This window comes from Colias croceus, chromosome 12, assembly GCF_905220415.1.
Source record: "Colias croceus chromosome 12, ilColCroc2.1".
In the NCBI taxonomy this organism is placed as follows: Eukaryota; Metazoa; Arthropoda; class Insecta; order Lepidoptera; family Pieridae; genus Colias; species Colias croceus.
The window spans coordinates 2,052,129-2,068,322 of NC_059548.1; the positions used below are offsets into that span (position 1 = coordinate 2,052,129).

Here is a 16,194-nt window from a genome sequence, read left to right on the forward strand (position 1 = left end):
CTCAGTGAAGACCGACCAATGCGGGTCGTCACTCGCCAGGCTTACAATAAATTAAGATAAATGTACTACGAAATTGCTACGCTACGCAGCTACGTGCTACGGCTACGTGTTATGCTACGCACACGTGATGTGCTACGGGATTTTTTCACACTTCGTAGTAACTATTTAGTAATTTGTGCTTATATGTACTAACTTACAAGTGTACAGAGCTATGTTATTATAACTTTAACTTCTACAATTATTGCGTATTTATAATCGTGTTCACTTCTATTAGGTTGTTAATGAATTATATTGTAATTTATGAAAATGTTTCTTTTTATCTGTTTTGTAGTATAATAAGTAGAATGAATAAATGTGTTGAGAAAAACTGTAAAAGCCTTGTCGAGTAAATAACTATTTGACTTCTTAAATTGTTCGTAAGGTATATTAACTACATGTTTTAGAGGAACTGGGATTACATTGGGATTTGGACTATATCTAAGGAGTAAGGATATGGAATAAAACAACAGAATTTAATCAGCAGTATTATTTAATTTGCTTTGAATCACAATTTGTAGTGTTTATAGATTATAATAATTACAAAGGAAGATTATTTTTCATTTCAAAATACACAGTATCCAGCAAATTTCATTTCTTAAGGCTGGTTTCAGAGCTTGACCGACCGTCAGTGCGTACCGTCGGTCCTGACGATACGCATCAACAATTGTATGACTATGCGCAATGCGCATGACAATACGCGTGCGTATGGTCGGTCTAGCTATGAACGGTTTTATGAATTTCCATACATATGACAAACGCGACTGACGTACGCACTGATGGTCGGGCAAGCTCTGCAACCAGCGTAAGCCCAAAAGAATTCGATAAACATAATATAAACAATACAATAATAACATATATAAAACAAACACATGACTAGTAGTTTCAAACTAGAGCTAAATAAAATTATTTCTGTGGCACTTTTCTATAATAATATTTTCATGTTTTCACTAAAATGCTATTTCGCATGAATTACAACCTTTATGATCTATAAACATTTTCATTTTCCTTTCATGCAGTTTTATTATTTTTATTGCATTTTTAAATATTCTATTATCGATTAATAGTTACGGCTAAATCCAAAACTTTCCAACTGTAACTGAATAAAAAAGGAATACGTAATAAGAATAAGTTAAAAATGCACTGAACAATATTGCACTTAAAGGCAAAATAGTTATAACAATACAATACATATAAGTTTATTTTACAAATACTTCATATTATTCAAAACAATATCAACAAGCGATTGCAAACACAAAAAAACAATAACATTTACAACGCTATGATAAAGCTAAAAACGTCAAATCTTTTTAAAAGTTTATCTAAGTCGCAGTTAAAAACAAAGTGAAAACTAACGCTATAAAAACAATAAAATAAAAAGACTATAACAATTAACAAGAAAAAAATAACAAAATATAACAACTTTCAGGCGTAAGATGCACTGGATACCTCACAAACCACGCATTCATCCTTCTCCATTTGGTGTTAAATACTTGATACTGGCAGTACATAACAACTTTTTACACTCTCTATAATATATTGAAACTTAATAACAATGATTACAATGCATACAATTTTATATACATATAAAAAAACATAGTAAATTCGCTATCAAATAAGTTACGTAAATTTTAAGCAACTATACGCAAAGTCGAAAGAAACAATTATGAATCTAATCTAATTATTCTAATACTTGGTATCAGTAAAAATTATACGCCTATAATATAAAATTAAGCAAACAATTATATAATGCCTACGACTAGCGATTCCAAAACGAAACCTATATTGCTAGAGAAATTAATTTCGTAATATCTACTTGATATGCAATATTATATATTAGGCAGGCGTCTAAACCAGATTGATATTTTGTTCAAATAAATCTGACCATAATCAAGGGTTTTTTTGTATTTTAAAAATAAGTTCCATTGCATAGAAAAAAAATATTAACGTAAATTTAAACAAATCTCACGTCTATGGTTAAAAATAAATACTTAAATGAACACAAAATATCAACCTGTATAAAAACAAGCTATAAATATTTTAATACTAAAACTCAACAATCCAAATGGCACGTTACATAAAAAACAGCAACTACCCAAATAAACTCAATAGTCATTCACAAAATCATCGCTTTTGCAATTTTATCACAATAGTTAAAATTAGTCGCCTCTGGCGCAAAATATGGTTGATAAATTTTGAGAATTTTTACAATTTCGTTGACCAATCCATTCGAAGTACAATAAAAGATAAATGTAGTAAAAACACTCAAAATTTAGACCGATATATACATTATTGATAGCCAAAAATTAACTAAAACCCAACAATAATATCACTAGCTTTCAATCCAATCCTTTTAACACGAATCTATTCGTTATACTTACCTATTACTAGATACGATTTTAAAATGTGTGAACAAGCTTCTTATTAATATAATAATAAAAAGTAGTTAAATTTTTAATTTAAATTCTATGTATAGATTTCAAATTTTTTCATTTTTTATTTCATTTCTATAAGTATTTATCTAACTATATCTACTTCTAGTGCACTATCTTTTAGCTGTGGTCAATCACTAAGGCTTTCCGTAGCCAATGCTCCGCAAAAAAACATAAATACGAAACAATGAAGTAGCCAGCTTGTATTTATTATAATTATTATGTAGTAGAGTCAGCTCATGCTTGAGAGAGCTTTAAAAGAGATATTTCTGGAATGTCTTCAAACTGTAAAGCTGTTTGTTTTTCAATCATGTAGTAGGAGTACAGGACTATTAGTGAAATTAGTATAGGTTCAGTGTTGACATCCTATGTATTTGTTGTTGAAAGCAAAAAATTATATATTTTGTGTGACATGTGAATGAAACATATCCTTTAAATAATATCAATATTGTAAGGAGTAATTATTGATACAAGTCTATTTAATTATTTGCGACTAACCGAAAATACAAAAACAATATGGAGCATAAGATACGGTGGCACTAAAAAGCAATCTATATAATTCAATTGTAACTGACGATCGTGTGGATATTAAAATACTCTCTTCCTATAAATCGGAGTAATTTTACCACAAAAATATTATTGCTCTCAGTTTTCTCGATTATTGTTAAAAATATTTTATACCACTAACTACGTCTTTAAAATATATTATCATTGGCGCTCCGAAAGCAATCGTGCTCGCTATTCAAAAATATATACATGACCACTAGCTAAACGACCTATTGCCTCGAAACGAAAGGAGAATATTATGAGAAATCAATAAGTCAAAATTTTGGCGAAATACATTCCGAAATACTGACCACGTATCCGCCATCTACGTATACATATATAAATATAGCATCTTAAAATTAGCAATCCAAAAATATAAAATGTACATGTTACATTCGCGCGCCCCCGGATGCGTGCCCAGGCAAACCGGCGCTGGGACACTAGTGAAGATGTTTCATATCTCGCTCGAAAGGTTCCGCTTTATGGCCACCAGAGGGCGCAAAAGCCGCCACGACTGGACGGTTATTCTCAAACTTCGTCGTTTTACATTCATAAATTTCATCTAACAATCGCTATTATTATTAATGATTTCCAACTCATTCATACACTTACCCTTACTTACGATTAAATTTTAAAGATTGTCGAGAGAACAATTTATTCAAAAAATTTTAGCAAAAACTCCTATCAAACCTTCGATACGACACCGTTGATGGAAATCGTTAATAATATAAAAATCTTCCTCTTACGTCCGACATTTCCGGGCCAATATATTCTTTCCTCGAATAAAATAATGCAAGATTTACAAATTTATCAGTAAAATAATCTCAGAATGTTTATTTGAAAGTGAACACAATATCCATGTAATTTCCTTTTAATAGGTATATCATTTATGAAGATAAATAGAAATTAGACAAAGAAGAAGATACAGTAAAGGAAGAAATAATGAAGAAATCTGATCCACGGCCCTGCACAAGCAAAGCAATCTTAGTCATTCGTAACTTTTGCTTTATAAAAATACGAATCGAAAATATCTCGACGGCAGCACGCCGTCTATGTTAAGCTATGATTACTTCTAATATCTTAATCTAATATCTATATAACTACGTTAAAATATCAGAGAATCCAGAAAAAGGGAATATTTAGGTAGTTATTTCTATATTTAAGTGGTGCACAACCTTATTTTTTCATGAACGCTAGATTAGTATGGCATTTAGCTTTATTAAGGAATCTAAAACAAAGTTAACTATCTAATGAACTAATTTCGATTTTTATCGATATTAAGTTAAATATTTTAATAGTTGTTGGAGTAGGAACTAGGGGTGGGGGAATTGAAAATTTCGAACAATAATATATTGAAATATTTAAGAAAGTTAACAATGGTAAAGATGAAACAGAAACAAATGTAGAAAACAATTTTTGAGACAATAACGCGTCGTCTAAGGAATGTACCGTACCCGTCGTCTATGTGCTTCCTGCATCGACTAAAGAGAATTAACCTATTAGGCTGGAATGAAACCTTTACGGTAAACGTTAGACCAATAGTAAACCTAACTTTTTTTCTTAAATACGATAAAATCTCAAAATACTCACAGCTCGTCGGGTTTATTGTATAATACGCTAGGTGCATCTACTTTATAAGAACAGTGGCTTTAATAATTTGAATTTGTACTTAACCTACACTCTTTAACTCCACCGTGGAAACCATTGTTAGAAAACAAATTAAAAGTCCAAAACTTACTTAAAATATATACTTCGTTAAAATATACGGAACGAAAATGTTAATAGATTATTTTTAATTATCTTGCAATGGCGTAAAACGTATGAATCTAAGAATTTTCAAAAAATCATTTTAAATATCGTCGGCGATCTAGGAGAATTATTTTATATCCAATTTAGTTTCAAAAATATGATTCCAATAAATGTTCTAAACAAATTTCTCAAAAATATATTATGAAAATATAATACAAATACGATAAAATTTATACTAAATATAACCCTGTCTATGACCTGAAGTTTCAACGTAAAAGAGAAGAAAATATCTTGAACAAGTCAAATTCCGAACACATTAAAAATAAAATAAAAACAGTAGATGATAAAAAATTAATAATAGATCAAAAAAACAATGTACAAATAAAATCCGAGGAAGGAGAATCATTTAACGAACGTTAAAAGTTATTGAAGGCCTGAGTTCATTCACAACTCGAAGAAACCTGTTTTGAGGAATTATATCAGTAATTTGATGCAATAGTAATGGATGTGAAGTGAAAGGAAAAAGAGAATCTTAGAACTAATAAACAAGATAGACACAGTTAGTAACTAATTTTGCTTTTCAAATTAGAACCTTAAAGCGCCTACATTTACGTATGACTTCAGAACGGTTGATGTTATAATGAATATCTTCGGTAAATAATCGTAGCACGGTGTCAGGTCACATTTTAAACAAAAGCTCGATCAACAAATCATCATCGGCGTTCATGGGTGATTCGGGCGCTAAATAATCAATGATCCTTAAACAAACAAACATAATTATTAACACCACATCTACAAGAATAACTATGACTGTTTAGAGCTATGACTGTTTAATCGAATTATCCATGGACTAATGTTACTGTAGTTAAACTTCAAATTACTGTGTCAAATGCTAGATATCAATGTTGATAAATCTGTAAAAAGGACCACAAGAATTTTCGAACTATCCGATACAGGAAATATTGCTAAAGGATCTTTAAGGTTACCTATTAGGCGTGGGTGGTGTACTGATGATGTGCTGCGACGAGCTTTGGGGGGCAGCCGGCGACGGCCGGCCCGCCCTCGCGTTTGCGGCTCGTTCGCTCTGCAATCTGTACCAAGCAAATCGGACATATTAAAAAAAAATCTTTGTACTTTTTTAATAATGACGTCATACTTGTTAAAATTTTCCTTGATTATAGCATTCAATTGTTAAGACAGAATCAAGGCGAAGTGATTGCTATGACTTACGTTTGTCGAAAACTCCTCCCAAGTACTGGCGGCATGCAAAAATTGTATTGTATTTATATTTTTATATTTATATTAAGAATTTATGAATGAAGATTACGAAACATCTTACCATATGCGTGACATTCGTCACTAATTTTAGGGTAACAATACAAGTACTAAATAATATCTAATAATAATTAAATTATAGAAACATTAATGAAACAATTCTCTTTAGTACAAGCGTAGAATTGAGAAACTCAAAGTATAATAGAAATGTAAACGACCCTAAAACTTTGGAAGATTAAACTAACTCCTAAAATAAAATAAAACAGAGTACTGTGTCGAAATTATTTTGATAAAGGGCCGACTCTGTAGTGATAAGACAATATAATATTGTACAAAGATTTACCAAGTTAACGAGAAAAGTTTTTATCAATCTGGAGTTCGCAAGTTTTCTAGGCATTGGAATTGCTTTTCTTAGATTATAATATAACTGAGATACGCTGGACATTGTGTAAACCACTTGAATTTATATTTTAGGTTTTATGGCATTCAAATGCTTTATAAATATAAATTTATAAAGAATAGAAAAAATTCGATCACGAGGCGGGAATGGCGCGAAGGATGCGGATTCGAGTCCCGCCTCGTGATCGAATTTTTTCTATTCTTTATAAATTTATAACCACTTGAATGTTAAACAAATGGTCTGTTTATAACAAGAATATATTATTATTGAGCATATTATATCATTTATGTTTGTTAATAACTACGCTCGCGTAAATTACTTTTTCGTTTTTTTTTCTAGTTATTATTGATGAGGGATATTTGGATGAATGCAAGTAAACCTAATATTTTAAACGATGTTTTTCAAAGGTTTCTTGTAACATTTTTGGATATTTTTCGTTTTATTTTTAAAAAGTTATTATTGTCATTTTACTCATTAGGTGTATTTTCAATATCAGTTTTTTGATATCTGTAATAGTTACGGAATAATCGCCTGTGCACACTTAACGATTACACCCTGTAGTGTATATAGCCAAAATAAATACCTACATGGGCTAGTTAGAACCGGATAAAACTTAAGCAAAAATTCGAAGCTAGAAATCAACTATAAATATATCACAACTCAACATAGATTCGATTTATACGAAAAAAATAACATCCTAATAACTGAAAATAAACTAAGAATCACACAAAATCCACGTAAACCCTCAGTATTACATTAATGTCACTTTATCAACTCACAAAGGAATATTATTCGTATATTTCATACATTCAATATCCAAACGCTTTGGGATTTCGGTTACTTATATAACGAGGTTCAGCCCCCGTACTATGATTGCCATAAAACAGTTTTACATCCAGTGTAGAAAAAGGACAGCGCTATATAGCTTCTCTAGCGCTATCACTTTCCCACATGGAAAGGAAGGATATTAGTTTTAGTAAACAATTTAGGCGACCCTTTGAAGAAAATAAATTAAAGGCAAATGTTCGCAATAACACATAAAATAGATACGTTATAGACTTAATTGACAAGGGTCGCGTTCGTATTGAAGTTTAAATTGGCGTAATTATTGTTCTAACGAAGTTATGACTGTTTCATTTAGTTTAAAGGTTATGTGTTTTGAAGATTTGAGAGGAATAACATATTTCATTGAATCGATTTCAGTAGAGGGAGTCCTTTTGGAGTTATTGTATAAGTAGTAACTTTAACAGTTCATTAAAATTTGTTCTTGTCATATTTAAATAGGTAGGTATGTTCACAAAGGAGATGAATTATTTCAAATAATAAAATTTCAAATAATAAAACTAAATTGTATACAAAATTAAAGATTACTCTTCATGCAATTTTTTTAATTTCCGACTATAATAATAGGTCCACCTTATACAGTCATGAATAATATTGTACCCGAAGTGCTTTAGACGGACAATTGTCTTTTTCACACGAATCTTTTTTAATACATTTCCCACCAATAATCTAAAAATTAGATATTCAAACTTACTTAATTTTCGTCTGTCTCATGAATTGTTGAATTTTTCTCGCTGCCTGGTTCTGTCGTCGTTGTGAGTAGGTTTTTCTGTAGAACCAATTAGTTAGTTGTAAAAAGATATCAAATTTACAATAATTAATTTAATTGTGAGCTCTCATTGACACGAAATTAAAGTGTCTATATTTTATATACTCAACTATATAAGCTCATTTAACAACTCTCACGACGATGACTCTCATGACGATAAAACATTCACATTCCAATAGAAAATTAGTTTTTGTGCCGTAATGCATAAGTAGATCGATACATATTTATCATTGATATTCAACAAAATGAAATGAAAATCTCTCATCCATACTAATATTATAAATGCGAAAGTAACTCTGTCTGTCTGTCTGTCTGTTACTCAATCACGCCTAAACTACTGAACCAATTTGCATGAAATTTGGTACGGAGATATTTTGATACCCGAGAAAGGACATAGGCTACCTTTTATTGCGAAATATGTACCACGGGCGAAGCCGGGACGGACCACTAGTTTAAATATAAAGCCCGTTGCATAATTTTTGTTCCTTTTTATGTAAAGTAGATAATTTTACAGTTTTATTCCTTTAAAAAGTTGTGTGTGCAGTGATTTTGTATAGTTATAATTTTTTTCATTATGAAAGGAGTAAAATATAGAGAGAATGTATTTGCCTTCGAAATAGAATTGTACCTAGTGAAATATCAATCTCTTATGTTACGTTCCTGTTAACAAATAAATATATCAATACTAATATTATAAATGCGAAAGTAACTCTGTCTCTCTGTCTGTTACTCAATCACGCCTAAACTACTGAACCAATTTTCATGAAATTTGGTATGGAGATATTTTGCTACCCGAGAAAGGGACATAGGCTACTTTTTATCTCGGAACGGGAACTATGCGGGTTTTCATTCAAAACGCGGGCGAAGCCGCGGGCAGAAAGCTAGTGTTAAAATAAATACAATATAATCTCACTTAATAGTATTGCTGTTGGCCTGCAGCCGCCGCTGACGGTGCGAGCGGAATCCGCGTTGGATCACCGTCGCGGCCGCGTGCATTTGCTTCAAGTAGGCGAACTGGAAGAGGTATACGTGTTAGTTCGATAGTTCTGGAAATTTGTAAGGTAAAGCATTTTTTATTTTCTACCTTTAAAATGTGATCATTATTATAAAAAATATATTATATACCCAGTTTTATTCTACATAATATAGTAAAAGCATCTGGCGTAACATTATCATCAGTCCCTTTTCCATACCTGTAAGTCTCCCGCCCCTTCGTATGTTCATCAAACATGCTTTCCATGAATGGCTTCAGGATTAGACAGCGACACAAGCTTTTGAAAATTTTGGTTCTTTCACACAATATCTTCTTGAGGAAAGTGTCCAAATTACTAACAATTTTGCACTATTTCGAAACCTTTAGGCTTAAACTTCTACCAACCTAAGCTATGTTTATTACAAGTGATAACTGCGTTAAAAACAACCGACTTCAAACTTGCACTTGCAACATTTACAAATACAGACAAAAATGCTCATAAAATAAAAACTACTGGGCCTATCCGAATAAAAATTTCATGTGACCAATTCGACACCATCCCGCATCGAACAAAAAAGAATCACGTAAATTCGTTCAGAAACCTTGGAGTAATCTGTGTACATACATAAAAAAAACATACCAGCCGAATTGATAACCTCCTCCTGTTTTTTGAAGTCGGTTAAAAATCTATTCAACATGAAATCTTCTACAATCACCTCGTTTATTAATTAAAATCTATTCAACATAACACGTTACCTGCTTATACCGCCGGTAGCAGTTCTGTATGGTGATGGCGGCGGCGGCGGCGCGGCGCTGCAGCTGCCGCCCGCGGTACTGCCGGTACGCCTTCTGGATCGTCATCGCCGCTGAGTACACCTCGCGCTGTTCGCGATCTGTGGTCAATGTTTTTATTACTAATTTGTTGTTTTTTTAAGCCTTAGGTACTTTCTAGATTTAAAATCTCTTAACCCAGGCTATGCCGAGCCAGAGCCTCATATCTAATATTTATTTATTTTTATTTATAAACTTTATTGCACACAAACAGAAAATACAAATTTTACTTAATAGGAGGACATATCATTTAGTCAAAAGGCGGCTTTATTGCTATAAGCAATTTCTTCCAAGCAACCCATTCGATCAGTGACATAGTTAAAAGTACTAGGGATTATATTGTACAATCAAAAAGGTGAAATAAAGATTTATTTTATTTTATTGTAACCATTTTGTATCTATACATATAATAAATCTGTAGAAGGGTCAATTCTGTACATTGAAAATATTGAAAAAATAAATAGCAGGGAGTGTTACTGGATCGATACCAAACCCAAATATGTGATTAAAAAAATTTTTGTCTGTCTGTCTGTCTGTCTGTCTGTCTGTATGTGAAGACATCACGTGAAAACTACCGGTTCGATTTCGATGAAACTTGGTATAATTATACCTTATTATCCTGGGCGTAAAATAGGATACTTTTTATCCTGGAAAAATACGTAGAAAAAAATTAATATTAATTTTTCAGTTATCCATAGACGTTGTTCTGTAGAACCGCGAACACACGTTGCGTATTATTATAGGCTTAGCCGTATTTGGGTCCAATAGATATTTATAAGATGTCATTGTCAGAGTTACTCAAAATGGAGAAATAAACCATCCATGCGAAGACCGACATCCGCGCGGACGGAGTCGCGGGCGGAAGCTAGTATTATAATAAAGTAGGTATTCATCAAATCGCCCTTCGCCTGCGTAGTCACAGAAAAAACGGGATAGTTCTCGTATCCGTAGGATTTCTGAGATAAAACTTATTCTATTTCCTTTCTCACGTCTTATACTACCTTTTTATCACATTTAAATCTAATCCATTCAGTGGTTAACTGAAAAGATTAGGCGTAAAGACGGACAGACAGAGAAAGTTACATTCGCATATTATATAATATCAGTTTCAGAATCAGTTAAAATAGAGCCCAAACAACTCACCGTTAAGAGTCAAGCTGGAGAAGTGAGTCGTGGTGTTAAGGAACTCCTGCAGCGTGGCGGAGGGCGCGCACGGCAGCGCTGAGAGCGGTGACGCGGGCGGGGGGGATAGCGCCGAGCCGGGGGACACCGAGCCCGACGAGCAGGGGGTCGAGCCGCCGCAGTAACTGGGAGATGGATTTAAAAGTATAGTAGTAGTATTCGTATAGAAGCATATAATTGAGTTATTTTAATATATATAAATCGCGTGTCACAATGTTTGTCCTCAATGGACTCCTAAACCACTCAACATATTATTATAAAATTGGCACACCATGTGCAATTCGATCCAATTTGAGAGTTAGGATAGTTTAAATCTCAAATCGTTTTAGAGAAAGCGGGCGAAGCCGCGGGCGGTAAGCTAGTATGTGTATAAGCAGGAGTCTAATGCGAGTACACACACAAGGCATTGCCTACTATGAATTAAAAACAAGTTAAAAATTGCCAAGTATGTTGATATGGCATCCCGAGACGAGATATTTTAATTTACCATCACACTTTCGATTAATTTTATGTTGAGGTGGGAATTTATTTCAAGTCCCTTAATTTACCAAGTCAAAGCAATCTAACTTTTTCTGCTATTTGTTATAATTGCATTTTTTATTTGCCAATTTTTTCATCAAATTAGTGTTTATAACATGTACCTATGAACTACATAACATACCAACACACACATATACTGAGCTTACTTTTTGGATATAAAAGTTTTAACTGCTACCAGTTATTCAAACTTACGTCCTATACGTATTGTCGCAGAACTCAAAATTGAACTCAGTGTTGAAGGTAGTGGTGTCATCTAGCAGTGGCACCATGAGCGTGTCATCACCGCCACCAGAGCCGCTGTCCAGCTCGCAGCCGGAGAGTAATGTAGAGCTTTCGTTCTGGGGAAAACAAAAATACATTTTCCTGGAGGTATTAATCGAGGTAATAAAATTGGTAATTTCATACGCATAAAACCAAAACGACAGTTTAGCTTTCATTCACTTAATAAATCTTGGGGATTGTTGAAGGCTTTGAATCTGTTCTTTTAACTTCATGAAAATTACTAGAAACATTTTAACGAATAACAATTTAATGTAACAACTTCTATCCGAGGTAAGAACGTAGAAAAATGACAGATCTTTTATCTGAGAGCGTAATATTTTCGAAAAATAAATCAATAAACATATTTTTCCAGCCAATTTCAGCAAAATTCAGTTCAGGTAATAACACACATTTAACAATACCATATTGTTTCGTACCTTTATTCTCTCGGGCATCGCTGCTATTATCTGTTCTGCTAAGGTAAACACTCTGTCATCCTGCTCCCCTGAAATTAGTTAATAAAATGGAATAATCATCGGCAGTACGCAATATCCAAACAATGATGTTAAATCTGGCTGTATCCTTGCTGTTTAAAATATTACATGATCAAGATGTGCGATCTAGCAAATTATTGAAACGAGCATTATGATGGGAGAAAATTTACCGTTATGGTTATTACAAATTCGATAGTATCATTTTGAAAGAATATTAAAACTGTTTAACGTGATCTTCCTTTGCAAAATTCAAAAGAATTGAAATAATAGTCTTTTAATCTATCTTAAGCTAACATAAATTCCTTAAATATAAAACATCAATATCACACTATCATCCAAGTACACAACACCGAATATTGATCATAATGTGCTTGTAAAACCACAGTGAAAGCGAACTTACCTTTCCAATAATCAAATAGCGTAAATTCTACACATAAAAAGCCGTTTTATAGATAATATCGCTTCATGCAAGCCACCATGCAGTGTCGTGAAGTATTGAGGATATTCTGTTCTTATGTCATGGCTGACTCTGTTCCTGTTTAGGCGTCGTTTTGTCGTGTCTGAATTAAATGACTGTGAATAGACCATTACGAACCATTGAAAGCGACATCGATGGACAACATCGAACAAGTAGAACCGATACTTATCATGCATTATTTGTGTTAGAATTGGAAGCAATAATTTTACTTTTAAGAAAATTACTGTTTCCAACCTATTATGTTTCACTAATTCCTTTATCTCCATAGTGAGATGTATCGGCTCGACTTTCACAGGTCACTACTAACAACACCGGGACATCTCCGCTCGATATTGGATAGATACAGAAGAAACTACAAATCTACCAATAGCTATGACTGAGCTACACTGGCAAGAGAGAGACAGAGATACACAGACAACGTTGTTTAGAAGAAGAAGGCCAGAGCGGCCATGCAACTACTACATACACAACATCGATAGACAAGTCGAGCGGAGGGGGTGCTGCGACTTGAAACTGTATAGAACAGTCTTTCTCTTTATTTCATAACCGAATTACCACTGACTCCCAATAGCAACGGGTCAATCGAACCGTTTCTTCCAGGGCCTGATCGATTCCCAGCGCGCTAGGGCAGCTGTGACGCTAAGGGCGTGTGTAGACTGTCTATACAGTTCCGCGCTCGCGGACTGACCTGCAGCGGGCGCGGGCGGGGGCGCGGGCGGGGGCGCGGGCGGGGGCGAGGGCGAGAGCGGCGCGGGGCGCGCGGGGGGCGCGGGGGGCGACGGGCTCTCCGGCGCTGTCTCGCCTGCGCGGGCGGACAACTGTCAGTCGCGCGGCTGGACCGAGACCACTCCTCTAGTGTACATCTAACTTTACCCGACCATTCGACTTGGCGGGGTCGTTATGTCGCGCGCCGTTAGGCCCTAGCGTCCTCACTTCCCCCGACCCTTTCTACCGGCTAAGTCTGTCTGACGCGCTTTGTCGCTTGCCGTTCAGACCTTACGCTACAAATTGTGAGGACGAGCGGTACGCTCTTTTACCTTAATTTTAGATGAGATGAACTTTTTTGAACAGTTAAGCGATTCAAACGCTTTAACATCGCTGGGACATTTTTAGTGACAACGCTGAAACCTTTCCAATTTAAGAAATATAATATGAGCTAGGTGAAAAATTTTGAAATACCCAAAGGAGGGTGTTTTGCCGATGAAGTAAATAATCATTTGCAAATGAAAACTAACTTTTCTATGAGGGAGGTAATATTTGTTGTTAACTTACATAGGGCTAGATCCATGCGTCGTCCTATTTTCATATCTCCAAGACTGTCTTCGGATGTATCAGAATCTAAGGGTAAAGACATACTCCGTTCCCATCTGAAATATATAGATCGGAACTTGAGAAGTGAATAAAAAATAATTAATAAACTCAAACAACAAATAAAAGTTGTATTTGTTCATATCATAGAGAATACTGACTTAAATAAAAGAAAAATGATTGACCTTAAAAAAGATGAATCATGTTTATCTATAGCGGAACTAGATCGGAAAGCGTCGGCCATATTAATTCCGCTGTCAATTGACGGTCGCTTCACCAAGTTGCTCTCCAAACTCCCGGCTCTACCCTTTTGCGATAAACTGAAAATATAAGATAGATTGAATTATATTATACAGTTCATAACTTAAAGGAGATGAATTATTATGAAATTGAAATCACTGCACACTAGATGGAAGTTTTAGAAATTAATCCAATACTCTTAAAAACATTATTGTATTTAATAATTAAACGGAGAGAATCACAAAACAATATTATGCAATCCTACTAGCTGGGATTTTTAAAACTATAACAATTTTTTCCCTTCTAAACACCAATTGCTTTTTCAAATAGCATTTGAGTAAAGATGAATCATTCCAACCAAAAAAAAAATGAAATGGATAGAATTTTTTTTTATTAAATCATTACTTAATGTATTTGCAAGAAAAGTATCTATCTACCTAATGATGTGATAAGATAATTCATATAGTTATATTTTATTTATTACTAGCTTTCCGCCTGCGGCTTCGCCCGCGTTTTCAAAGAAAAACCCGCATAGTTCCCGTTCCCGTGGGATTTCCGGGATAAAACCTAGCCTAATTACTCGTGGATAATGTAGCTTTCGAATGGTGAAAGAATTTTTAAAATCGGTCCAGTAGTTTATGAGCCTATTCATGGGCGTAGCTAGCCATGGGCTCAGGGTGGGGCAACAATAATAAAAAAAATTTAACTAGCAACTTTATCCGAGGTATAATCCCGTTTAATTTTTAGGGCTTCGAGCCTCTAAAAGAAAAAAAACGAAGCTCATATTGGATCACTTTGTTGTCCGTCTGTCTGTCTATCTAAAAATATTTTTTTCTCAGGAACGCGTCGCGGTATCAAGCTGAAATTAATATTGAACACTAAAACCTACCGTCTCTTGAAGCTGTAAAAAAAATCAAACTTATATACCAACGCAATCAAAAAGATACAGCCGTTTATGTTGCAAATTTTCACATATTTTGACATTTGCAAGGGAATCAAAACCTAAACGGTTCGCACTTCGTCCTTTATCTGCGCTATAAGACGTTATTTCATTGAAAATTTCAAAATTCTGGGTACACGAAGAAACCTGTAGGATTTGATTCCTTGCGATCCTTGCGGATGTCGAAAATTTTCAGCAAAAACGGCTGTATCTTTTTGATTGGGTTGACTAGTAGTTTGATTTTTTCATAATTTCAGCATGATACCTCCATGCGTTTCAGAAAAAAATGGTCTTGACAGACAGACGGACAACAAAGTGATCCTATAAGGGTTCCGGTTTTTCTTTTTGTGGTTTGGAACCCTAAAAATATGGTTTGGCTACTATATTATATAGTTTATCTTTCTATAGATACATTAATGTGATGTATTAATTTCTTTTTACCATGAAATAAATAAACATGTCTATATAAATGGTAAATTAAACCATTTTAAATGGTAAACATATCCCAGTAATTAAAGCATATTTTAACCTCGCACTAAATTTCCGATGCAATTTCGTTTTTGTTTTAAAGTTTAGGGTCACTTACTGACCATAAAAACACAAATTGCTGATAGATCCAGGTGGTGCTTCGCTCGCAATCTTAAAGAAAAATTTTTGGGCGATATTTCGGAGACTATCCACTTTAGAGCCAAAGTTATTTTGCCTTTTTTATAGGAAGTAAAATTTCGCATCTTTTATACCCTGTAAACTTTTTTGTAAAACTTACCGTGTACGATTTATGGCCCATTTAATGAACCGGTTTATCGTTTTGGCTAATAACTTTTAAAATATTGGATTAATCAATAAAATGCATTTATCAATTTTTTAAGATCACTTCATTCTCTACAACTTTTGTTC

The 16,194-nt window shown here is 33.8% G+C and overlaps 1 protein-coding gene across 4 annotated transcripts in view; it reads right to left on the reverse strand.

The window, feature by feature from the left end:
• Positions 1-819: 819 nt before the first annotated feature.
• Positions 820-16,194, reverse strand: part of LOC123696509 (calmodulin-binding transcription activator 2) — a 166,425-nt gene continuing 151,050 nt past the window's right edge. For 2 of the 4 annotated variants that reach the window (XM_045642714.1, XM_045642713.1), the window contains 10 exons: positions 14,303-14,437; positions 14,082-14,176; positions 12,275-12,342; positions 11,769-11,914; positions 10,998-11,161; positions 9,780-9,916; positions 8,964-9,064; positions 7,976-8,050; positions 5,750-5,854; positions 820-5,521 (listed from right to left, as the gene is read on the reverse strand). In XM_045642714.1, coding sequence (XP_045498670.1) covers positions 5,443-5,521; positions 5,750-5,854; positions 7,976-8,050; positions 8,964-9,064; positions 9,780-9,916; positions 10,998-11,161; positions 11,769-11,914; positions 12,275-12,342; positions 14,082-14,176; positions 14,303-14,437 — 1,105 coding nt within the window. In that variant the 3' untranslated portion in view covers positions 820-5,442. Of the gene's footprint in view, positions 5,522-5,749; positions 5,855-5,993; positions 6,019-7,975; positions 8,051-8,963; positions 9,065-9,779; positions 9,917-10,997; positions 11,162-11,768; positions 11,915-12,274; positions 12,343-13,497; positions 13,643-14,081; positions 14,177-14,302; positions 14,438-16,194 lie in introns of those variants that run through there. The other 2 variants (XM_045642715.1, XR_006752088.1) reach the window with 2 other exon arrangements.